The 25,738-nt window shown below is 40.6% G+C and overlaps 3 protein-coding genes across 5 annotated transcripts in view; 1 reads left to right on the forward strand and 2 right to left on the reverse strand.

Annotated features, from left to right (window-relative positions):
• The window catches only part of fen1 (flap structure-specific endonuclease 1), a 12,280-nt gene extending 3,967 nt beyond the window's left edge, over positions 1–8,313 (reverse strand). Inside the window, exons 1-8 of one of the 2 annotated variants that reach the window (XM_056364045.1) lie at positions 8,156–8,313; positions 7,647–7,741; positions 6,080–6,182; positions 5,819–5,921; positions 2,493–2,556; positions 2,164–2,273; positions 1,116–1,252; positions 737–803 (exon numbers count right to left, since the gene is read on the reverse strand). In XM_056364045.1, the coding sequence (XP_056220020.1) occupies positions 737–803; positions 1,116–1,252; positions 2,164–2,273; positions 2,493–2,556; positions 5,819–5,921; positions 6,080–6,182; positions 7,647–7,728 (666 nt within the window). In that variant the 5' untranslated portion in view covers positions 7,729–7,741; positions 8,156–8,313. Of the gene's footprint in view, positions 1–736; positions 804–1,115; positions 1,253–2,163; positions 2,274–2,492; positions 2,557–5,818; positions 5,922–6,079; positions 6,183–6,671; positions 7,239–7,646; positions 7,742–8,155 lie in introns of those variants that run through there. The other variant, XM_056364046.1, reaches the window with a different exon arrangement.
• A 445-nt stretch (positions 8,314–8,758) lies between these two features.
• Positions 8,759–19,524, forward strand: tm9sf1 (transmembrane 9 superfamily member 1). 2 transcript variants are annotated; one of them, XM_056364041.1, is made up of 9 exons: positions 8,759–9,282; positions 11,827–12,041; positions 12,300–12,431; positions 13,219–13,341; positions 13,571–13,929; positions 15,745–15,899; positions 16,096–16,281; positions 17,834–18,107; positions 18,489–19,524. In XM_056364041.1, exons 2-9 carry the CDS (start codon positions 11,835–11,837, stop codon positions 18,880–18,882), a joined length of 1,830 nt encoding a protein of 609 aa, XP_056220016.1. In that variant the 5' UTR covers positions 8,759–9,282; positions 11,827–11,834; the 3' UTR covers positions 18,883–19,524. The 2 variants fall into 2 exon arrangements, with proteins under 2 accessions (XP_056220016.1, XP_056220017.1); XM_056364042.1 differs by having other exon boundaries at positions 11,830–12,041.
• Positions 19,525–19,638: 114 nt separating this feature from the next.
• Positions 19,639–22,905, reverse strand: nanog (nanog homeobox). Its single transcript, XM_056364043.1, has 4 exons — positions 22,146–22,905; positions 21,227–21,609; positions 20,989–21,132; positions 19,639–20,647 (listed from the first exon to the last, which is right to left on the reverse strand). Exons 1-4 carry the CDS (start codon positions 22,549–22,551, stop codon positions 20,327–20,329), a joined length of 1,254 nt encoding a protein of 417 aa, XP_056220018.1. The 5' UTR covers positions 22,552–22,905; the 3' UTR covers positions 19,639–20,326.
• Between the last annotated feature and the right edge of the window lie 2,833 nt (positions 22,906–25,738).

Raw genomic sequence — 25,738 nt, forward strand, 5'->3', positions numbered from 1 at the left:
TGGTTGTCCGTACCTGATCGATCAGAGCACATAGTACCAAAGACCTCTGCCTGTAGAGATTTGAGTTGCACTTTGTCTGCAGAGACTAGCGACTAACCTTGAGTACAGATCTTTTTCCCATCTGTTTGGTGTTGGTTTATCAACTTGCTGTGTGATGACGGATCAAGTTGTTAGAGCAATGAATATAATAATGAAAGCATGCTTTGCAGCTGATTTTAGGAGTATAGTGCTTGGTTTTTTGTGATGAGTGGAAATTCCCACGAGTCGCTGGTGCTATTGATGGTACTCACATTAACATCAAGGCATCAGCAGACTACTACAATCGAAAGGGACAGTGTTCAATCATTTTATAAAGGTGTAGTAGACGATAATATTTCTGGAAGTTTTTGTATATATATTTGACACCATGCACCATACATGACACCCATGTTTTTGCACTGTCATCGCTCTCTGATTGAGGCGTGTGTAAATGTGTTTCCAGGACTGGGCTCGTTGGCCAATCACAATCACTGCCTGTCACTCCCCCTCCCTGGTCAGCTAACATCGCTAATAGAATCTAATTCTGAGGAATACACTGAAACACTGCACTGCACAGTAGGGTGACAGTTTGCAGGGTGCTAAATCAGGACTATGAGAAGTGGTTCTTAATATCTACATCAGATGAAAAATAACTCTCTAGATTATACAGAATAATGATGTGCTTTACCCCTCTCAAAGTCAGAAAAAAAAACGTTACCTGTTCATGGTTCAGGCCAATGTCTTGCAGGATAAGACTGAAGTGGAACTCTTGGATAGGAAGTTTCCTGAAACAAATAAATTCCTTTATGTACTGTCAAGTGCATAAATTAAAACATTGCTAATAAATTACTATTATTGCATATTGTCTCCACATGCAAATATACACAACTATCTAACCTCAAATAATTGAATAGTTAGATAGGACTGCCATAATAAATGTTAGGTTCCCACTGGTACATGGTGAAACAAACTAGTCTGCCATCATCAAAGTTTTACTACTAGTTCATTAAAAAGAGAAGAGAACGGTATGGGAGAGAATTCCTCTAAAGTTTTATTAATATGACAGTGGAAAATCAATGATGTAAGTGTAATATTACTTTGCTTCACTTGCAGTGAGGTGTCTGAGCAGGACATTTGTACCAAAGGTCAGCCCATCCATATCCTCTGTTGCCGTGGCAAAGACCTTCCCTGCTTTAACCAGAGCGGCACAGCTGGCCTCTGCCTCACACGGAGCCTGCCATACAAAACACATCTAATTACATTTAACAATAATTTACCCAGAACTGTCCTGTTGCAATTAATTCTCTGGCATGGGGAAAAAAAACTTTGTTCTACAGTATGGCTGGTAACTAGGGTCATTTTAAAAAAAAAAGAGGCATTTTTCACATTTATTATGTTGCAGCCTTATGCTTAAATTGTTTCATTTCCCCATACAGACAGGTGTGTGCCTTTCCACATCATGTCCAATCACTTTACCAAAGGTGAACTCCAATCAAGGTGTAGAAACATCTCAAAGATTATCATGAGAATTAGGAGGAACCTGAGCTAAACTTCAATTGTCATACCAAAGGCTCTGAATACTTACGTCAATGTGATATTTCACTTTTTAATAACTTTGCAAAAGAAAAAAATAACATTTTCTGTTTTGATTTTGTCATTATAGGGTACTGAGTGTAGATTGATGAGGGAAACAATGAATGCACATGATTTTGGCATACAATTGCAACATAACAAAATGTAAAAAAAAAAAAAAAAGTGAACCTGTGGTCTAAATACTTCTTGAACACACAGTGCAGTAACTCAACAAATTAACTTGAGTTTTTCTCCAGATATATTGAGGATATGGATATTCCTGTTCTGGTGTCAAAGACACATCAAACATATAATTCTTATGACTTTTTCAAATTGTAATTCATGAACATTCAATACTTAATGGTCCAATAAAATGTCGGTTTAACATTTTGTGTCTTTAGGGGCCTGAAGTCTGTCCTTACAATAAAAAAGTAAGTGGGAAAGAAATTATAAAAATGTAAAATTATCAGGGGAAGGATTCAAGGATTCACACTGTTCAAAAAAATCACTGTCAATACAATGTGGGAAAATTCTTAAAAGCCAGCAAGAGATGCAGTCAAATCTTGATCTAACCTCAATGTAAGGCACTCCCATCAAGGTCAGCAGGTTCTTGCACTCATCATTATGCTGCTTGGTGACTTTTACCAGACGCTTGGTGAATTTGTCAATATTCTCTTGTTCCCCTAGGGTTGACAGAAAAAATTTGATATTTTAATATATAACCAAATTGATAAATTTCTGCACTCAAAAAAGTAACACTGATCGCACTGTTTTACCCAAACTGCAAAAACACAGTTTTTGACTTCAATGACAAAAAAGAGCTTGCATAAAAACATGCCACAATAAATCCAAACTGGCACCATTTATGACTATAATCCAAGTGCGAAAAGCATTAATTGTACCCAGTTCCTGAGCTTGAGCAAGCATCTTCTCAGCTTCTGCCCTCCTCTCCCCTCTCTTCTCCAGCTGGGGGTGAAAACAAGAGCAGACACCAGTTAAGAGAGAGACAAGAGAAAGATGACGTTACAAAAATAAAACATAAAATTGATTATTCTAAATGGTCTGGGGAAAGCCAATGTGAGAGTCTGTAGATTTTTCATATAACATATTTTCCCATATGTATTGCTAAAAAAGAATTACACATTGTTTTCAAATGATGCACTGGCAACAAGTGGCAGCAAGTCCGCATGGACGTAGTTTTTTGAATATATTGGTATATTTTTTGTCGATTGATGTTTTTTATTCTATGCCATTGTTTCCTCTGACGATGGAGAACATAATGTAACAAAGGATGAACTCCGGCTTTAATGTTTACCAGATATGGAATTAAACATCCCATACCGGCTGAGCTTAAGAAGCCGTACCATGGACGCAGAGCTGGGGCTAAGCTAAAGGCTAGGAGATGGAGATATAAGCCTTTTCTACCATTGATCCTCATGGGAAATGTCAACTACCTGGCTAACAAGTGTGATGAACTGGAGGTACTTGTGAAGAGCCAGTGAGCATATCGTGAGTGTATTTTCATGTGTTCCACTGAAACCTGGTTAAACGACAACACTCCCGACCGTTGTGTGGATTTACCCGGCTTCACTGCAGTACGAGCGGACACAGACGCCAGAGGAAGTGGGTAGAATAAAGGTGGAGGACTGCTTCTGCTTGTGAATAATACATGGTGCAACCCCGGTCATATCACAGTGAAGGAGAAGATCTGCTATTGGGATATTGAACTGTTGGCAGTTGGTCTTAAACCATACTATGTACAGAGGGAGTTCTCACACATCGTAGCCATTGTTGTTTACATTCAACCACGAGCAGAGCCTGCAGTCGTGTGTGACGTCATTCATGAACTGTTGCATGAGTACAGACCCAGCACCCTGATGCATTCATTGCAATTCATTAACCATGTCACTCTCACCTGACTGACTTCACTCAGTATGTTGACTGTCCCACAAGGGAAAATAAGACACTTGATCTGTTGTATGCAAATGTCTACACTGCTTCAGCTCTACCATCACTTGGCAGATCAGATCATAATCTGTTTTTTCTTCAGCCTTCCTACAAGCCCTGTGTACTAAGGCAGGCTGCAATCATCCGCTCATTCAGGAACTGGACCCCGGAGGCCAGTGAGTGTATAAAAGACTGTTTTGAGTGAACAGATTGGAAGGAGTAAGGAGTCAGGGTCCTTGACAGAATGGTTGAATGTACCACGGACTACATTAACTTCTGTATGGACACTATAATACCAGCAAGGACTGTACACTGCTTTCCAAACAACAAACCCTGGATCACTATTAACATCAGGACCCTCCTCAACCAGCAAAAGGAGGCCTTCAGGGAAGGAGACAGGGAGAAGCTCAGGTGTGTGCAACATGAGCTGAAGAGGAGATTAAATCATGCGAAGGATTACAAAAGGAGAGTGTAAACAGCAGCACAACAACACCAGAGGTGTGGAAGGGGATGAGGACCATTACTGGCTATAAAGAGAACAACAGCCAGGCAACATCACGTGATGTGGATAAGGCCAATGAGTTCAACCTGTTCTTCAACAGGTTTGACACAGCCTCACCTTTTTTCTCTCCCACTGCTTCAGCTGCAGTTTCTCTTACAGCATCTCCTTCACAACCTGACATTGCAGCTGCAACTCCCTCCACACTGGGGTCAAATCTCCTGTCCTTTACAACAGAGGAGGTGAGGGCGGAGCTCAGGGCAGAGCTCAAGAGGCAACGTCCTGGAAAATCAGCAGGCCTGGATGGTGTGTGTCTGAGGCTGTTAAAGGACGTTGCAGCCCAGCTGGCTGAGCCTCTCCAGAGGATCTTTAACTTAAGCCTACAAACAGGGAGGGTCCCGGCCCTGTGGAAAACATCATGTCTTGTTCCGGTACCTAAAGTAGGACGACCCGCTGAGATAAATGACTACAGACCAGTGGCCCTCACATCACATGTCATGAAGACCCTGGAGCAGCTGCTTCTCCACTTTCTGAGGCAACAGGTTTAACATGCGCTTGACCCCCTACAGTTTGCCTACAAAGAACATATTAGAGTGGATGATGCCATTCTTTACATGCTCCACCATGCCCATTCTTACTGGGATGAGCCAGGTAGTTACATAAGGATTATGTTCTTTGACTTCTCAAGTTTTCACAGGGGACTGTTATGGCTCTGTTCCTGTTCACCCTGTATACAGCGGACTATAAGTTACAACTCTGAGTCCTGCCACCTTCAAAAATACTCCAATGACATGGCTATCATTGACTTTCGGAGGTCTAGGCCCATCCTTCAGCCAGTCAACATTCAAGGGAAGGACATTGAGGTGGTGCACATTTATAAATACCTAGGTGTGCACCTGAACAGTAAACTGGACTGGTCCCTGAATATGGATGCCATCTACCCTAAAGGGGCAGAGCCGGCTCTTTTTCCTCAGGAAGCTCAGGTCCTTTGACGTCTGCAGTGAAAAATGCTGTACATGTTTTATGTGTCAGTGGTGGCCAGTGTACTCTTTTATGCTGAAGTCTGCTCAGCAGCATGTCAGACATGAACACAAAGAGACTGGACAAGCTGGTAAAAAAGGTGGGGTCTGTGCTTGGCAGGAGTCTGGACTCACTGAAGACTTTTGTGGAGAGACACGTGCAATTTAAGATGGAGGCCATCTTAGACAATACCAACCATCCTCTCCACAACATTCTGGCAGGACAGAGAAGCAGCTGCAGCAGCAAACGTCTCATCTCACTGCACTGCAGAACAGAGAGATTCTGGAGATCCTTTGGTCCCACTGCCTTCAGGCTATACAACACCTCACCAAAGGAAGTGGACTAATCTAATTATTATTGTTTATTTATTATTAACTGTTTTTATTATTATTATCATCATCATCATCATCAACAACAATGAGCTAATGGACACATGAATTTCACCTAGGGGATAAATAAAGTATCAATCTATCTAACTATCTATCTATCCAGATTATTTAAACACATCAACATGTCTTTGCATTTACTGATTTATCAGACAAATTAAAATATTACAGAAACTAACACTATTGTCAAATCTGGTAAAGAGTGCAATTTTCAGAAGCTTAACCATCATTTCAGAAAATGTTGATTAATGGCACATTTCTGACACACTGTTCGACTTACAGGTGATCAAGATTATATGTGATGCAATGACTGCCACTTTCACACTGTATGCTTGCAGGAAGAAAAGCACCAGAGGAAGTCAGAACCCATACCAACCTCTGCAGACTTGAGCTGTGGTGGCTTGCCATCAAACACATAGACAGGTTTGATGCCGTGTTCCAGCATGCGGATTGTCCGGTAAAACATTCCCATCAGGTGACTGCGGAAGAGAGCAATCAGGTGGCAAATAAATTTTAGCATCATTTAGATTTGAACTACTTGGTCCAGGTTCAATCCAAGAAGTTTTGCATTTCTATTGAGTGTCTATTATGACTTCTCAGCCTGAGTTTTTAAGTCTCTTATTTGTAGGGGTCATACCTTGTTGTCTCTCCATCTTCATTCTGCAGAACATTGCCATCCTGTCGCACAGCAATCAGGAACTGGTAGATGCACATGGAGGCATCTATAGCAATTTTTCTGCCTGTTAAGAAAAGCAGTTAGCAAGTTACAGTGGAAACCACATCTATTGATCACGGCTACAGTGATCAACTGCTTATATGGATCAAAAAGCTTCAAGAAATATTTCTGTACAAATGCTGTTAAATAATTTGCTTATAGTAATCAAGTGTTGCTAACAGTAATCAAATACAGTGTTTATTTTTAGGGTTGGGTATTGCCACTGATTTCCTAAATCAATTTGATTCCAATTGTCAAGGTCCAGATTTGATTCGATTCCCGATTCGATATCGATTCAGTTAAGAGATATTTCACTTACAACATAAATTTTTCTTGGATATCAATGAGATTATCAGATAATTACTGCTGTAAATTGTTCCTCTAACTTGGTGCATTATTAAAAACATTAATGCTGACATTATAAATGGACCCCAAAGCAGTGACAATAATGCTCTTTCTATTTAACCTGACCAACAGTTTCGACACATCTCACATAATAATAGATGTAACATACCCCAGTGCACCAGCTACACTGTGTATGAACAGGTACACATGGTTTATTCTTCACATCTTGCACATAGCTTAATTTTGTCCAGCTCTTCACTGTTTTCATCTGAAATGCAGCCACACATCTGCCTTGAGACTAGCCGCTGACATCATTGGGACCTCATCTGTCATGTTTGTCTCTCTGATGTGCAGTGCTGCTTGTTTAAGCACCAGAGCGCACCTATGGTGCACGTGCACGATTGAGTTGCGGCTCGTTTCAACGTTTATGTAACCACTGTTCCTACCAAGTTTACATTCATTTACTGACTTGTTTCGAGCAAATGAAGTCGCATTGGAAACATCCATTCAAAGGAGAAGCTGTAGGGGTGAAGCTAACAGGCTAGGCTATGAAAACGTAGCTAAGCTAACAGGCTAGGCTATGAAAACGTAGCTAAGCTAGCTTTAATTTCCTGCTGCACAAACTGTCCAAGTGTAAACAGACTGGCTTTGTCATGTTTCTGTGTAAATGCATCAAAGATAAAGAAACTGTCAGAAGAGTGAATGATGAATGAAAGGATGTCCTCTGTTTTTTCCTCTTTACTACTCAACTATTTAATTCACTGAGCAGCTTAGAGGTTACCGGCAGCTACTGGCATCTTTTAAGGTGGACTGTTTTCTTGCGTGTTTCTCAATGCATGGTTGGTGTTCGAGAATGACCTATACTCACCTTAACAGATCTCGTTGTGACAGCCTCACATGTCCACATAAGAGTGTAATATACGTATATTAAAACATCGATCTGGGGTTTCGTGAATCGATATCGGATTATTCTGAAGAAAATCGATTTTAATAGCAGAATCGATTTTTTCAACCCAGCCCTATTAGCCATATTTATTTGCATTCATTAAAACATAGTATTACCTGATACAGCATTCATACAATTTACCCAAGGGAGATGATTAAACGTTCATCTAACGTCATCAATATAAAGGAAAACATGTACCAAAGTAGTTCTTGATGTCTTGTTCTTTAATGGCACCTGGGGACTGGTCAGCAATCAGCTTGGCAAGTCCGTGTATTCCCATTGTGGTAGGACGTCTGAAATGAAATAATCCTTATTATATTTATATTATACACACACCCTACCGTCTTCCATGTGCCTACGGAACTACAGGGAACAATAAACGACCTAGCAATTCACAACCTTTCACATTTTGTTTAGATACTTTCTGCAAACAGTGTTAGGTGCACGACGATTAAAACTAGCTCATAGTGGTAGGTTAGAGTAAACTATGTGTAAAGTGTGTGAATTTAAAGTGAAACAAGATCACATTCTGTCGTTAAGTTCACTGCAGTCAGAAAAGGTTGCAGAACTGCGGTAGAATGAAGGGCTGAAACTTGAGCAAAAATACATGTATTCACATATTTGCTATTAGCGTTTTACAACTACTGACACTTGAATTTCAAATGTTGAATTAGGTTAAAGAGCTTAACTGTACATAACAAACTCACCAGTTAGCTGTTTCACTGTAGTTTGTTGTCTTTCTCCGGTGTCTCGGGCGTGACGACCTGTCTGTTTCGCGGGAAATAAAATAGCAGGCATTGCCAGTCAATCTATCGAGTACAGCGTTCTTGTTGTTCTTCTTCTTCTCCTTCGTCTTCTTCTTCTGTTTGGATTTACGGCAGACTAGATGCAACAAAAGCGTGTTGCTGCTTTCCACTGGCCATTTGTAGAATTCCATTGACCATTAAATCCTTATGTAGAGTCCAGTATGGTGGAGAAAGTTATTTACAGTTTTGTTATTTCACAATGCTCCGTACCTTCAGGCTTTTCTTTTTTCTCAGATTTCTCAGACTTTGCAACTGTCTTCTCTGCAGCCTACTCTCAATGTAAATCTCCTAAAAAAGGACGCCCAGGAATATGAACGTTTAACTCCTTCAAACAGGTGGGTTATATAGAATGCAGTCCATCATGATTTAAAAAAAAAAAAAAAGATCAAATACTTTGACTCTAGCACAACATTCTCGAAGACCCCAATGAAGTGCGCATCGATAATGCAGGTGTGATTAAACTGGTCTGAGTTCTAACAAGGAAGTCCTGCAGGGGCATTCGATTGGTTCATTGAGGCTGAAGGAAATCCGGTCAATAGGGCAAAATAATAGAATCGTTCGGGTAGGGATGCAATCCGTTTAAATGCTGTCTTTTGGTGGCGTTAAAGCATGAAAATAAACCAGTTTCAAATAGTTTGTGAGAGGGCAGTAGCACTGGCTGCGAATAACCTGTAACGTCAGAGGTGTGTTTTTGTTTCTTCGGCCACTCCGGAAAACTTAACCAAGCCGTCGTTATTTTTATTTTTTAGGGTGACGTGGAGTCGGATGCCTTCTTCGACACTGTCTAATGTGTCAGTAGAAGTACTCAGTGTAACAGGATATAACCTTAATGAATGCATAATATACTGGGACATTGCATTAAGGCTTTCCAAGATGTTTAGCTGTAAATCTCTGCATTGAGCTCCAGTGTCGGCTCACAACGGAGCAGAGAGGAGACTGTCGGGGCCTTGAGTCAGAGGAATCCGGCAGACAGACAGATTTTGTTGGATCTGCAGCATCGGGACTGAAGTGACACAACAGTGATACTGGTAGAGCACATTTCGCTAACTTCATGTCCTCACTCATTTGCGGGCTCAAAATAAAAAAGGATTGTGTATCAGTTATTAGTTTTACATGGATCAGTAGGGGTCCACATTGTGGTCACGTTTCCTTCCACAGGAGCAGCAGACAAATAGGATGGGCCCTGCGTTTTGTGGCACTTTTTAAACATTTGACCTTCCTATTGCAGCTGTAAATTGGGGAATAAACTAATTTTTCCATTACTTAAATCACTAGACACATGCGCAAAGGTCTCTTAAGCACAACTGCCTTGGCTATAGTCATCAGTCTGTCCTGTTCCTAATGGTTCAGTTGATATACATTGACTTTGGAAAATATTCAGACTCCTTCACTTTTTGCACATTTTACTGTGTGTATACATCTCATTTTAAATGGATAAAACTGACATTTTTCCCACCAGTCTACACTCAATAACCCATAATAATAAAATGAAAACATTTTTTTTTTAAATTGGCAAATTTATTTAAAAAATCCAAAACTCCATTTACAAAAGTGTTCAGTATTAAAGTCTTGACGTTTACAAATGACCTGTAAAAGTAATATTGGCAGCAATTACAGCCTTGAGTGCTCTTGGGCAAATCTCAACTTTGCACACCTGGATTTGTGCTGTTTACCCAATTCTTTCTGTCATCCTTTCAAGCTCTGTCAGATTGGATGTGACGCATCTCTGAACTGTCATTTTCAGGTCTCTCCACAAAATATGGGGTTTAGGTCGGGGCTTTGGCTGGGCCACTTAAGGAGAGACTTGTCCTGAAGTCACTCCAGCATTGTCATGCTGAAGTCTGAACTTTCACACCAGTCTCAGGTTGTGTGCACTCAGGAGTACATTTTCTTCAAGTACTTCTCTGTATTTGGCTGCATTCATCCTTCCGTCAATTCTGACCCATCTCCCTATCCCTGCTGCTGAGAAGCTCCCCATAGCATAATATGTATTATGCATAGCATAATGCTGCCATTACTATGCTTCAACATAGGGATGGTATTAGCCAGGTGATAAGCAGTGCTTAGTGTTCACCAGAAATAGTGTTTGGAGTTATGGTTGATGGTGCTTCTGAGAGAGTTATCCTTAAAGCAGGTTCTCCAGCCACTGCAGAGAACTTCTGAAGCTCTGTTATAGTGACTCTTAGGTTCTTGGTCACCTCCCTGAGCAATGCCATTGTTGCCCTGTGGCCAATCCTCCAAAAAGGAAGTGTCCTGGTGGGTCCAAACAATAAGTAACAATTATTCAGACTACTGTGCTCCTGGGAACATCTTATCAAATGAGGGTTCTTAGTGGCTGTCCTGGCACAAAAAAAATCAGAAGGTCTAACTCAACAGAGAGCCCGCCCCAAGCCACTGCCAGTTGCTCTAATCTGAAACTAGCTCACCTCTCAAAGCCTTATTTTAGTATGACCAGAAAATTAATTTGTTCTGAAGGTTACAGCATCATCAAGCTGATTTGTAAAATATGTGGCAGAGAATATGATCAACTAGATGTTAATTGCATTGCAACAGCAAAGTACAAATCTTGCATTGCTGTGGTGTTTGCTCAATAATGCTACATCTGTCCTGTGTATGGATCAAGCTTTTAAATTCCTCTTTTTAAATCTTACCTTGAAAAACAGAGATCTGTTCTGCATTTTGAGACAGTGGTAGTTTCTACACCAAGGTTGAGGACTAGCCATGTTACAAAAGTGTTGGTAGTCCTCACAATTCTGAATGAGTTTTCCTCAATTTTCTGCTGTGTTCTTTGGAACATTGAAGGAGTGACGTTGTATAAAATTCTATATGACTTAGAATTTTTCACATACCAGCCCTAATTGGCAGGGACACAAGCTCATTTCTTTACTTGAAATAAGAGGCATACTGTAAGGCTCTGTTCAGACCTGGCATTATGTGTCTCAGGTCATCTGATCACAAGTGGACAGCTCTAAGAACAGGTGTGAAGCCACCCAAGATCTGATCACTCAGACCAAATTCTGGGCCGAATGTGGCCAAATTCTTTTAGTTGTGTTGGCAAAAGTGTCCTGGGCCACATGGGGGGACTCCCTACTCAACTGACGTCCTCTGCCACAGTGTAATTAGTCCCACCACAGATTTTAAAGAAGCTACACTGACTACAACATATTGATTTTCTATTTTATTTTTTACTCTTTAAGTGGCTAAAACCTTATTTAATTATAAAACTGTGTGCAGTGCATTGATTTGCTCACCCCCTCCTTGCCCCCGCTCACTCTCTCTCACATTGACAACAGACCCATCTGTTCATAGTTGGACTGGTCAAAACAACAACACATTTGGTCTTTGCAAACAGAAAATGATGTACATGTTTATTTGCATATTGTGCGGGGAACTGAGATCCATTCACAAGAGGTTTCTCAAGACTCTTGAAGTGTCAACTGATGTGCATACAGCTGTCCACTTGTGATCGCATCTCTCAAGATGTATTTGATGCCAGGAGCAGGGCCTATGTGTCAGAACATAAAGTCTAGTTTAAATCACACCTGTTCCTGATGAATTATCCATCTTTGCAGCAGGGGTTATGCAGTGTGGAGTAGGACAACTGTCTGGTGGCTGCCAGAAGACAATGGGACTGCACTGCATCTTGATCCTGTGCTTGTTCTCAGGCTGGATAGTGGGCTACAAGCAGGGGGACAATGTGACTCTCTATGTCAACAAAGTGGGTCCTTATCATAACCCCCAGGAGACATATCACTACTACACCCTGCCTGTTTGCAGGCCAGAGAAGGTCGGTCTAAATTCTGTTTTACAGTGTATCGCCCAAATTTACAATAGTAGTACATATTTCCCACCATAAAAGGAATATGGTACTTCAACAGTGATGAAGTGTGATTGTAGCCAGCTGCAAAGTTTTGGTTTGCATGCTATAACTTCTTCATGGCATTATGTGCTGTTTGAATTCACTTGATCAGAGAATTATGACCACCTAATGCTTTGTGCTCCCTTTTTACACCTTGTAACATATATTGTATCACGTCTTCTCTAGGTACACCATAAGTCCCTGAGTCTGGGAGAAGTGTTGGATGGTGACAGGATGGCAGAGTCGTTATATCTCATCCGATTCAGAGAAAATGTGGAGAAAAAAACTCTTTGTCAGCTCACTCTTTCAGAGAAACAGGTTTGTATTTATACAAGTAGGGTATAGTTTTGAACTTAACATTGTATATTAGCAGACATCTTAGTTTAAATGACAATGCACTCATCTCATTGGTGATTGAAATTGTTTATAATTTATTAACTAACTTGATTTTAAATTGAATTTGCTGTATCAATTAGTCCCTGGTTGATGGGTGTTGCAAGACAAGGACCATTTAGTACAACAACTTTCTAAAATCTTGTAAAGTTAAACTTTATAATTTTTTCTATCATTATTAACCAATTCTTCAAGTACATTGTTCTCTTTAATGTGCTAATCTATTGTAATTTAGTTTAAAAAAAATTGTGAGTATAATTCAATTAAAATGCAAATTTTCCCTCTTCACAAATGTAAGATAATGGAACTGAAACTTTTATTTAGATATTTGAAGTTCTTGAGGTGTTCTTTTTGTTACGTACCTCTTATAAGGCTATATTATTTGAGTTGGAAGATATGTATTGGTATCGGGATTTAATACTGTATGCTCGGTGTGTGCTGTCACAGGTGAGAACCTTTGTATGTTAAAACCTGGTTTGGATCCTGGAGAAAAGGGCAATGTAGCAGAGCAGGATCATCACAGATGTTTCATTGAATTAGGGCCACAACACCATTAAGCTTCCACCACAGCTTCATTAATATATCAAGCTGACTTGTATATTATTTCCTCAACAATTCTAATAAAAATAAATCATTAAAAAATGGTTGTACTGGAAGCTGTAAAACTTAAAACACACAAAATGTGATCCATGGATTGTTTTATGTGTGGTAGGTGGACCAGCTCCGTGAGGCCATTGAGGAGCTGTACTACTTTGAATTTGTCCTGGATGACATTCCAATTTGGGGGTTTGTGGGATACATAGAAGAGAGCGGCTTCCTGCCTCACAGCCACAAGGTAAACCTGTTGTGCTTCTGAAAGTTTGTGGGATATGTGAAGTAGGCTGAAAATTGCTAAACAAATACACAGAATGAGACTGTAAGTTTTGTTAAAGTTTCATCTTTATGCAAAGTTCTTGTCTCAGCTGAATCAAATTGAATATCAATCTCCAGTTGTCTCACACCTCTCTTTCTTTTTCTCTTTTTGTTCTGTCTCTCTCTGTCTCCCTTTCTTTCACTTCCACCAGGTGGGTTTGTGGACTCATCTAGACTTCAACATCGAATACAACGGCAACTCAGTGATCTTTGCTAATGTCTCAGTAAAAGATGTCAAACCTGTTCCCCTGGAGGAGTGGGTGGGTGCAGGAGTGGGTGGAGTTGGTTTGGGTGGAGGAAGCCTGACCGTCACCCACACTTACAGTGTACGGTGGTTTGACTCCCCTCTACCTCATGCCCGGAGAGCTGAGCGTCTCCGAGACTACTCGTTCTTCCCCAAAACACTGGAGATCCACTGGTTGTCCATCATTAACTCACTGGTGCTGGTGGTGCTGCTACTCGGCTTCGTCATCATCATCCTCATGCGGGTCCTTAAGAATGACTTTGCCAGGTAAGTAAGCAAAGCAGCTTAAAACGGTAAGTTCTGTTGATGCTGATTGGTCTCATGTATTTAAAACAAGACATAGTTTTTTGTTTTTTTTTACGTGGGCACGTCAAGAACTTGTTCCTACGCACAAGTGCACCTACGGAGTGCACTGTATTATGTCGCTTTCTGATTCACTCAGCTGACCTGTGTCAAGAATGTGGGCACAGCTCTCACTTTGGTTAAACAGGGACGACTGGCTCGTAGCAATGGGCCCGGTACCCCATACTCCTCCAGTACCCCCCACAGGGCCCCCTGAGGGACATGGTCATAAGCCTTCTACAAGTCCACAAAACACATGTAGACTGGCTGGTCATACTCCGGTCGGCACCTCCTTTCCTTTGACCTGAGTTTCTCCCCATCTACTGTATGTCCCCGAAGACCTCCTTTTTCTGATTGAAGGAAAGTTTTGATGTTACTGGTGATTCAGCATTCGAAAAGCATTGCAGTCTTTGCTGGTATTACAGTGTCCATCCAGAAGTTAATGGAGTCTGTGGTGTAGTCAACCATTCTGTCAAGGTCAGTGTCCTTGCTGGTATCATTTTCCTGTGACTCCAACAGTACATTCCAATCTGTGTACTCAAAACAGTCTTTTAGAGACTCACTGGCCTCCGGGTTCCAATTCCTGAATGAGCTGGTGGTTGCAGCCTGCCTTAGTATACAGGGTTCGTAGGAAGGCTGAAGAAAAAAAAGATTATGATCTGATCTGCCAAGTGGTTGTAGAGCTGAAGCAATGTAAGCCTCCTTGACATTTGCATACACCAGATCAAGTGTCTTATTTTCCCTTGTGGGACAGTCAACGAACTGAGCGAAGCCAGTCTGGTGAGAGGTGACATAGTTAAAATCCCCCAATATTGCAATGAATGGACCAGGGTGCTGGGTCTGTACCCGTGAATGTTGTCACATGTGACAACAGTTGACAGAGTTGACATTTCGATGGTAGAAAAGGCTTACAGTATATCTCCATCTCCTAGCCTTTAGCTTCGCCCCAGCTCAGCATCCCCAGTACGGCTTCTTCAGATCGGTCAGTATTGGCTGTTTAATTCCATATCTGGTACACTTTAAAGCCAGGAGATCTTCCTTCATGTTTATTATTTTGTCCATCATCAGACGAAAGACCAACATACATAAAACCAGCGTATCATTCGAATTATGAGTTTGTTATGGCCAACTATGACAAGCACAGAAGTCCAATAACAAAGCACCACTCATGTTCAGATCAGGGAGGCAGTTCCTCCCAATCACGTCCCTCCAGGTTTCTCCGTCGTTGCCCGTTTCCAGGACACCACCCAGACACCCCAAGAAGGCCTGGTACAGATCGCGTTGTTTCACCGGGGGCTGGTTTCCCTTTTCTTAGCGAGGTGTCACAACTCTTATAAGGTCTCTTCATTGATGGTTTTATGAATTGCTATTAGTCTGGCCTTCCCCTAGGACCAATTTGCCTCTGGAGATCCTACCAGGGCCAATTGCCCCCGGCAACACACCTCCCATGGTCTCCGGGACACACAAACCTCTCCAAAACCTTAAGGTGGAAGTTCTCTGAGATCTTAATTGGCATTGTTAATTGATGAGTTTTAAATTTGGTTGTGTAGTGAACATTTAATTTTGAAAATTTTGAGGATTTGGCAATATTTTACAAAAGCTAAATATGGCTGACTGGTATGATCCTTTAAACTGTTGTTAGAAGTGTATACATGAAAGGGAGAGTTTTCCTGTGGCCTTTCTGTTTGTTTGGAACCCAAGATTACATCCTGGGTGAAAACACTTTTCCCTCACCCGCAGGTACAATGTGGAGGAGGAGAGTGGATGTGATGATCTGGACCAGGGAGACAATGGCTGGAAGATCATACACACTGATGTCTTCAGGTTTCCCCCTTACAAAAGCCTGCTGTGTGCTGTTTTGGGAGTGGGGGCTCAGTTCCTTACCCTCGCCACAGGTGAGCATTTGTTCTCAAATACACTAATACAGCAACACAGCTTTCTGAACACCACTGACCCATAGCAACAGTCTTTGTATTGAGCACCAGAGTGCTAAAAGAACCAGAAACCTGATAATGATATATGCACACACTTCATATGCACAGACCTCAGATGCAAGAGTGTGATCACCCTAATGTTTCTTCATTGCTATAGGGATCATCGTCATGGCATTGTTGGGAATGTTCAATGTGCATCGTCATGGTGCCATCAACTCAGCAGCTATCGTCTTGTACGCTCTGACCAGCTGTGTGTCAGGGTACGTCTCTTGCAGCTTCTACACACAGATCAACGGCCAGCACTGGGTGTGGAACATCATTCTCACTTCATCTCTTTTCTCTGGTGAGTCTGATAAGAAGGGTTTGTGATGAAGTTCATAGAGCACTTGTACATGTTCAGGTCATTGTGTCAGTATGTATGTGCACTAGTGCTGTCAAAATTGACCAAAAATGACATTTGATTATTCTTTCTAAAAAACATACACACATCGGTTTGAACCATTCGAATATCTATTTTTGCTCATATCCAAAAGAGAGCAAACCAATACAACATCACAACATAATCACTTGTCTAGGTGAATATTTTCAAGACGTTTCCTCACGGTGCTAGTGCTGAAATGGTTGGTTAACTGTAGCTTAAATAGCTTGCATACAACTTTATCTTGAGGGTCCACAATTCTGCTGTCTACTGACCAAAATCCAAAGTATTTCTAAATTTGTAACTTCTGTCTGTGGAGTTGGGTTGTGAATTCTCTAACATCATTACCCCACAGAATTATTTGCTTGTTTTCCCTTTCATTTTCAATCATCTGTTGTTGTGTGAGTCCTCTCTGTCATGAAGTGTATTCAGTGCAGACTCAGGCTGACATGCTAAGCTGCAAGGCAGACAGGCGCGGTACTGCTCCTTTTTTTTCACAATTTACTATTGATTTTCACAATCAAATATCTGTTTCTTTTTCTTTCTTTTTTTTTGCAATTTGATTATATTCATTGATAACCTTCATGTGCTCTTCCTGAGTGTCTTCAAACAAGGTGGTACGTACACTTTTTAGTGGCATTCTGTATGTTGTTATCTCTCCACCTCTCTGCTGAAGAGCAATCAAATTATTTCTCAACTTCATTAGTGTCTTTGGAAAAGCATGTTGACTCTATACAGTTTACTCATATCTATACTCACAATCATCACATACTTTTTCCTACAACTTTTTCTCCCATGGTTAATTTGAACATGGTCTCTTAACCATATTAATGCACCTATAAGTAACTTCAGAGTACTGAAACTCTATTTCATCAGTAATGGATTCAAATAAACTAATTTCTGCTGACAGCTTGATGTTTTCTCTACACTATTATTTTGTTTATCCCTTTAGTCAATCTGTCAACTAAAAAAATGAAGCCTTTTTCTCAAGAATAAATATCACCAACAATGTTGCTGGCTGCCATTTCTCTTTGCTACTTTTTATTTGTATACTATTGTTGTAAACATCAACTTTTACTTTGAGCTGAAACTTTTAGAAAAGAAACTGGAATGATTTTACCCAAGCCTAATGGCTTACCAATTTTCAGAATTAGGCTGGATAGGTAGAGTAACTCTTGTGTATTATATCCTGTGCAAAGCTGACAATGCTGCTCTACTCAGTTAGTGATTTATTTATTTACCAATAAGATATTCATAACATTTGCATTTTGTAGGAGTACTTTGTTCAGGTTCAGGAAGGTGTTTTAAAATTTGTTTCTGGCACATAATATTATGTGGTCTTATTAAGTAATTAAGCTGCCTTATTTCATTGTATTTTCATAATTAAAAACACTGATGTAATTGGCCATTTTTATTAGAATTATCTAGCCTAATTAAAAACAATCCCTCTCTGTCACTTGGTCATTCATTCCCACAGCTCCTCTGTTCCTGACGTGGAGTGTAGTGAACTCAATCCATTGGTGGAGTGGTTCCACTCAGGCTCTGCCGGCCACCACAGTTCTCCTCCTGCTGGGTGCTTGGGTGCTGGTGGGCTTCCCCCTCACTGTAATTGGAGGTATTGTGGGAAAGAACAGAGCCGGCAGCTTCCAGGCACCCTGTCGCACTCGCAACATCTCCAGACAGATCCCTACACAGCCCTGGTACAAACACACAGCTGTGCACATGGCCATTGGCGGCTTCCTGCCGTTCAGGTGAGTTGTCCTTGGGTGTGAAAAGGTTAAGCTTTATTTAAGGGAAAACTGAATAGCATTAAATGTTTCCTCTACATTCTGTATATTCTTAGGGCAGAGAAGTAAAAAAGTTTAGTACAGAATAAACACCGGAGGTAAAATGGCATCATATTTTACAAAATTACAATTAATAATCAATAAAAACTACTTTTAGTGGAACAGGATGCCCCACAATCAGATTTTATTTATCAAGAATTAGTGTAGGATCATTTATTGTAAAATATCATTGAGGGACCATTGAGCTTTAAGGATTTATCTACCCCAATAGAAAATGTTGAAAGTAACGCCTCTTGAATTCCTATTCATTACACTAATTCTTCCTTTCCATCAATTTTTTCTCAGTGCCATTTCAGTGGAGCTGTACTACATTTTTGCCACAGTTTGGGGCAGAGAGCACTACACCCTCTATGGCATCCTGCTGTGTGTCTTCGCAATCCTCCTCTCAGTGGGCGCCTGCATCTCTGTGGCCCTCACCTACTTCCTGCTGTCAGGTGAGGACTACCGGTGGTGGTGGCGGAGTGTATTGAGCACAGGTTCCACAGGCCTCTTCATCTTTGTCTACTCCATTTTCTACTACCGGAACCGGTCTTCTATGAGTGGCCTGGTTCAGAGCACAGAGTTCTTTGGCTACTCTCTGCTCACAGCGCTCGTCTTCTCGCTGATGCTGGGCAGTGTGTCATTCTGGGCCTCACTGGCATTTATTCGCTACATCTACCGTAGCCTCAAGATGGACTAGACATGAAATGTGCACACACACAGCTCTAAACAAACATTTCCTCATAGCACACATGGACAATCTTCATTCTCCTCTCTTGCTCTTTCAGTCATACACACACACACACCTGCACTGTTAAGGTGTTAATGGGAGGAGAAATAGAAACAGGGGCCTTTACCTTGATTTGACAGGAGCTACTGAACTACTGGAGCTTTCATTGTTGGAATAAGAAATGGATGGATGGATAGATAGATGGATGAAAGACAAGTAGGGGAGGGGGCTATTTCCATCAGTAGGGGATGTGTAAAATGCACAATGAGATACGAGTGAGTGGAATTAATATTGTATGATGCAGTGTGGCATCATCTGCTCTGGTTCTTACTTCACGGTCTATCAAGGCTAAGCAGGATCTACACATTCTTTACAGAAAGTTTTGTCAGGCTATTCAAGTAAAAATAGCAGATATTATGTTTTGCACTAGTCCTGCTAAGCTCAACATGGCCCTGCAGTGCATAAGGCGTGTTGATACCTTGTAGATTCAAGAGCTGTTGCAAACTGTGGGTGATGGGAGCAATATTGTCATTGTTATGTTATTGGTCCCCATTGACTGATTTTGGTTCTACTGTAAATATTGTCTTTTCAATAAAGTGCTTTTTAATACAATGATGCCAGCAAACAACTCTGGGCTGATTTTTTTTTTTTTTTTTTTAAACCAAGACTTTGTATTTTTCCCCTTTATTTTATAAAGGTAACAGTAACCTAAATTGTTTTAGCTAAAGATGCTACACTTTTCATGTCCAACGCTTTTTTGAGCTGTTGGACATGTTTGATGCATATCTACTGCCTCCTAGTCTTGATAGCTAGTATTGGAGTATGGCATTTAAAATTAGCTGCTAATAGCAAAACTGTCACACCATGTGTATCATACTCTATTCAATCACAAATTAGAGAGGAGTAATGTGAATGTATGTTATCAAGGTCACCATGTTATGCTTACAGCAAAACATTCAAAGTGAAATGAAGACAATTTTTCAAGTTTAAGTGAACTTGTATTTATATATAAAAAATAAAAAAAATAATGTGTAGCATATCAGACCTGTATCAGTACTTTGCCTTTTAAAAAAAAAAAAAGAAAAAAAAAAAAAAAGACACAAACCAATGTAATACGAAGAATGCATCCAACATGGACCCATGTAGTATCACCAAGCGCAAAGAACACACCAACATACATTAAATAGTTGCATATAAAAATAAAACTTCAAGATCAAACAGTAAAATAATTTTGAACAGTATGTGTATGAACAAGGCATATGTACACCAAGCCAATCAAAAAAAATGACCTCAGTTAATTACAAACTACATTCACAAACAGTAAAGATGGCTGTCAAGTAACATTTACAGAAATGCTTATGAGCTCAAACAACTGTTGGCTGGAATGATGTACTATGGCTGTGTTTAAAGACTTTCAGCTGTCGACAGGCTCCTCATCTTTGGTTTCAAAGCTCATATCATGCCCAGTGTTACTTGCAGATGAGTTAAATACATTGGGACTGTATTCATACTGGCCGACACCTGGGGGCATGGACCAGCCAGTTGCCTGGGGCCTTGTGGACACTGCAGTCTGGGATGAAGTGGACGACCAGGAGTGGTACCCGGGAGGTCCAGCGGCACTGCCCATAGCAGCCAAATAAAAGGCCACGTTCTGAGGAGCAGTCTTCTTTAAGGCTGCCTCCACCATGTGCTGGTTGTAATGCTCCTTGAGCTGGGGTTGGGCCTCTCCCTGATACTGCAAGATAAAACAATTTAGCAATAGTATCAAATTTATATAGTGATCTATATGACGACAATATATTGTTTGACTGTTTTTTGTCTTCACTTTGAGGCCATAACCAGGCTATCATTAGGCCTTCATTAAAAGACATCTTGCTCTATGCCCAAGCCTGGTTCTCAGTTATCAGTTAAAAAGAAACCTGGGCAGGACAATGAAAGAATACAGGAAAATGCATTATTCACAATCCAATGAAATGCATAGTTCTTGTTCAGAATTACATGAACAAAATATGAATCCCAAAATAATAATTGTATATGAACAAATTTTATCTACTACAAATAATGGGAGCTACTCACAGATGGGATATGCGAGGGAATGTTGGTGTATATGGTTCCATTAAGTGGGCTGTCCTTGTTGATTGTATAGCGCTCAGACACCCAGCTGGTATCTTTCTGATGCCTCCTTAGCTTCATCCTTCGGTTTTGAAACCAAGTCTTCACCTAAAAACTCGAGGGAGATCCCAGCTGATCACAGAGTGAACATGAATTCAATTTTGTTGTGCTTGTTATCCAACAAACTTCTCAAATTCCTCACCTGTTTGTAGGTCAGTCCTGTCATTTCTGCCAGGTTCTTCATTTCAGCTGGGGTGAGGTACCTCTGCACGCTAAAGCGCTGGACAAGAGCATTCATCTGACTCTCTGAGAAGGCAGCCCGGACCTTTCCTTTAGGGTTATTTCCAACAGTATTACTTAGCTTATTAGTGGAAATTAAGGGTACGTGTAAAGAGGTGATGTTGTTGGTGCTTTTATTCCTTGTGACAGCAAAGGTCTGTGGCTCCTCCACCAGAGAGCTGGAAACATCCTTGCTGGCAGTGGAGCTCCTGCTGCCTGCCTCGTTGCCAAGATCTTTCTTTGTCCATGTAGCAGAGTCTATCTGGGGCAGACTTCCTCCTCTGCTACTGCTAGAACTCCATGGCTCTAAGTGAGGGGGAACAAACAATGACTTAAGTAAGCACAAGTCTACATGGTCAAGAGGGATCATAACATTCATTTGTCTAAGTATGGAGTTTTGTTTTTCAGCTGAAGTTAACAAAAGAGACCATTATAGTACATTAAAGTTTGTATACAACAGGAAAAAAAAAAAAAAAAATACATCTCATTGAACCTCATTCCTTAGATTAATTAATTTTGTTGTATTGGCACAAGTTTCAAATTCTGTCACAGGATATAGACACTTGGCTTCTGCCAAGTAATAAAATAAATAAATAAAAAAAATAAAACTGTGGCAGAATATTTGGAATATTCAATTAAAACCAAGAAGAAATTGAATTGGACTGAATAACCAATTCTGGAGGAAGAAATCGTCGCTTCAAGCATCCAAAGGGGAGATGCAAGCACTGGCACAAGGCCTCAAGTTACAGGTAATTGTGAAAGTTGCTACAGGGCCACAGACGTTGGCCGAGTTTCTCTTATATTATAACCTCCTTTATAAAATGTGTTTCAGAATTTTAAACCTGGTGAGGTGTGCGGCTCCGAGTCGCTGGTTGAATCGCTCCCTGCTCGCCTGACCCCATGTGCCCGTGCATCGTAGGCAGCCCGGTGTGGTCTGGCCCGGAATAGACGGCCTGCCTGGGCGTCACCGAGGTAAACCACCCCGGAACCCTGGTAGTGGTGATGGCCGTTTACGGCATGCTGCTCCGGACTGCCAGGTGGAGACTCGTCCCGGGTCCTGGCGGTGGTGGCGTAGTAGGCCTGTGTTACCCCGGTGTTGTAGTTGTTCAAGTCCGTGACTCCGGCTTCGCCCCAGCAGGTCAAGTTCCCCTGGTTTTGCTCGGGCGCAGGTTGGTACATAAGGCCATAAGCATAGGCATGGTAAGAGGGGTTGTAGTTGTAACTTATCTGCGCCTTCCAGTCTGCCATTTCTCAGATTTTGAGCGTAGCGACAAAAATTTAAAAACAAAATACAAGATACGGTCAAATATTGTTGCCAAAATTGCTTAAACTCAAGCGAGACAAACCCACATGAGCTAACGGGCAAATTAAGGAAAGCCAATTAACAGCAAAAACTTCACGCACTCTCCCAGAGCCTGTTTATAAAGGTAGTTGTGGGTGTGGGCAAGAATGTAGGTGTGTGTTTTGATTTGAGCCAATCTCCATGGGCAGCAATAAATCCATTTTATTGGCCACGTTGATCAATTTGCTATTTTTTACTTTTGGAGCCAATAAAAAAAGTTAAACATTAAAAGGTTCCTTAAAAACAACCATTTTACATTAGCCCTCTTCTTTTACACTGAAGGGGCTTTAAATTCAAAATGTTCATATATGATATAGGCCTACTGAATATGTAGAATTACTTTATCTTGATGTCTAGATCGCATGGCCGTACCCACCTCTGAGGTCACTGACCTCGGTCTTTTTTCCGAGCTGCATAAAATAAAAGTAATGAAATGATTGTCTGAAAAACTCCATTTAAGTGTTGTGAAGATATTGTACAACGCCAAGATCACCGACTTTCTAATCTGATCACATCATTGCTTGCTGCTCACCAGAAATGCATGCCAATTGCGCACAGCTAAATTGGAAACTACCAGACATTGTAATGATTTCTAAGGCAAAGTACGGCTTGAAAACATTACAACATCTTTATCGGTTTTATAAATGATTATCCAGGGTCTATAGTTTATGAAAGTTTAGAGTTGTTAGACTCTAGCATTCTTGAAGCGCTTCTTCTGAACATTTCTGAAGGCCGGCTCTTTTCTATTCTTGATCAGTGAATTTGTATAGGCACAGCATTTTAAACCGTTATAGAAATTATTCTGTAGTGAGGTTTTCAAATGTGGACCATTGAATGGATGTGAAATTCAGTACACTCAGTAGACTATTTTTGATTAAATAATGTAGGCGGATAGCACTGATAGATTCTTCACTCAGATTTACTTGATGTGTCCTTTCTGAGTGTAAGTGGTGGGTGCACTGCTGATTACAGCTGTTGACCAGTGCTTAAGGTATTAGGTCATAATTAAAAATTAAAATTGTCAAGACGAAGTGGTTCAAATAGCTCATAGCCTATATTGAGCCATTTGATTCTAAAGTCAATGTGGATGCAGGTGTTTTTCATTACACCCCCCCCCCCCCCCCCCCCCTTCTCAGACCAAGTGAGTGTTGGATGTTTGAAATTCACACTGTCAAGCTAAAATGGCCCAAAAAGGAATGTCTATTCATTCATGCACTTGATTCATTGTTAGGCGTTCCTGTTTTTGGAGCTGCCAAGATTTTCATCCCTGGTTTTTTAGCCAAGATGAATGTTATATCAACCCAAAATTCACAATGATAAGCTAACACAGTCCGAAATATAATGTGGATAACATTATTTGATACTTAAATGTCTGTAATGAAATACAAGCAGGGGGTACATTATTTGGCATGGCTTATTTTGGAGCTGCTGAGATTTGCATCCCCTGGTTTTTTAGCCAAGATGAATGTTATATGTATGAAATTCACAGTGATAAGCTAAAACAGCCCAACATATAATATGAATAATATTATTTGATGTTTAAGTGTCTGTATTGAAATACAAGCAGGGGTGCATTATTCGGCATTAAAGTGGTCTGATCAAAAGAATTTAGTGTTCAGTGAAATGTTTTTTTGTATGTTTGTCTGGTTAAGGGGGTATATTGAACTCTGGTCCACACTCCAACATAGGTGGCAGTAATGCGCCTCAACCCTAGATGCCACCTACCTTATAACGGAAAAAGAAGAAGAGGAAGAAGGAAGTCCTGGCTGTAGTCCAGATGGAAGCAGGAGTGATGCCACTTCATTTGAGAAGACACCAGCTAACGGATGTGTATTGGACATCCCTGAAAGGAGGAGGTTCCCATCCCACAAAATAAAATTTTAGGAAAAGTTGCTTTTAGTGGGAAGGAGACAAAATTGCAGATGAGTTGAATCTCAAAACATATAAATACAATCCAACAGTATTTTTTGCAGCAATTCTTTTTTGGATGATAGAACAACCTATCACTTATATGTCACTTCTGGTGATGGAAAGAAATAATATCAAATATAACTTCAGAGCGCAGGTTGATATTATGGAAAGACCATCTGGATATATAGACGGGTCAAAACATATGGAATCAGGTGGGGTTGGAGCATGATTTGTAATAGGCTACCAAAATTAGAAATATCTGAATCTAAAAGGGTTTCAGATCATATTGTTGTATTTGCAGCAGAGATGACAGTAGTAGTAATCTTGCCACAATGGAGGCAAACTAGACAAGAAGAAATAGTAATTACCTGTTCAGATTCAAGTTAAGTACTAGTAAGTAACAACCACAAAACAAAACCACAGATCAAGCAGCCAGTATACTTTACGAAGCACTTCTGCTATATTCCCACATAGTGGAAATAGGGATGCCAATTAAATTTGTCTGGGTTCCAGCACATGTATGGGCATAAGTGGGCAATGAAGCATCAGACAATGTGGCTAAACAGGCATTAAACAGGAACAAGGTGGAAGTGATAATTAGCAAAATGAAGCAAATATGATAGTAATATCAAAAAAGAAAAATAATACTCAAGACAAATCCAAAGGGTTTCTGGGTTGTACAATATCCTGGTGAAAGCCTCTTACAGACCTCTCCTTTTGGGTAAACTGTGGAGAAATTACTTTATCCCAATTCCTCTAACAACTGGAAAGTTGTATGGACCAATTTATCCTTGTCATCCTTTCGTTCCTTTTGTACAGATGACACCACTGGCACATTTATTCATATGATTTGGGACTGCCTAGAGGTCAGAGCTTTTTGGGAAAGAGTGTTCTGTATTCTCTCCACTCTGTTGAGGCTACAGATTCCTAAATCACAGGACATACTACTCCTCAATGATACCTAAGCACAGGGGCTCACTGGACTCACTGCAGCCAAAAGGATGGTGGTCAACTGAGTGAAACCCCTGCACTCCTTATCAATTAAAGAATGGCTATAAGCATTCAGAGAGACTGACCAACTAGAGATTTCCTTTTCTAAGGTTCAAAGCATCAAAACCCCCAAATATTACAGAACTGCAGGAAAACAAATACGACAATTCCTCAAAGTTACATGAATTTCTG

Source organism: Seriola aureovittata, chromosome 20 (genome assembly GCF_021018895.1).
Source record: "Seriola aureovittata isolate HTS-2021-v1 ecotype China chromosome 20, ASM2101889v1, whole genome shotgun sequence".
Classification (NCBI taxonomy): domain Eukaryota; kingdom Metazoa; phylum Chordata; class Actinopteri; order Carangiformes; family Carangidae; genus Seriola; species Seriola aureovittata.

Excerpts from the sequence above, each read along its gene's own strand:
- tm9sf1 (XM_056364041.1), top strand. The coding sequence starts at position 11,835 with ATGCAGTGTGGAGTAGGACAACTGTCTGGTGGCTGCCAGAAGACAATG. Across the intron at positions 13,342-13,570 it reads TCCTGCCTCACAGCCACAAG|GTGGGTTTGTGGACTCATCT; the intron begins GTAAACCTGTTG and ends CACTTCCACCAG. Across the intron at positions 13,930-15,744 it reads CTTAAGAATGACTTTGCCAG|GTACAATGTGGAGGAGGAGA; the intron begins GTAAGTAAGCAA and ends CCTCACCCGCAG.
- nanog (XM_056364043.1), bottom strand. The coding sequence starts at position 22,551 with ATGGCAGACTGGAAGGCGCAGATAAGTTACAACTACAACCCCTCTTAC. Across the intron at positions 21,610-22,145 it reads GGAGCCGCACACCTCACCAG|AGCCATGGAGTTCTAGCAGT; the intron begins GTTTAAAATTCT and ends CCCCTCACTTAG. Across the intron at positions 21,133-21,226 it reads CAGGACTGACCTACAAACAG|GTGAAGACTTGGTTTCAAAA; the intron begins GTGAGGAATTTG and ends TCGAGTTTTTAG.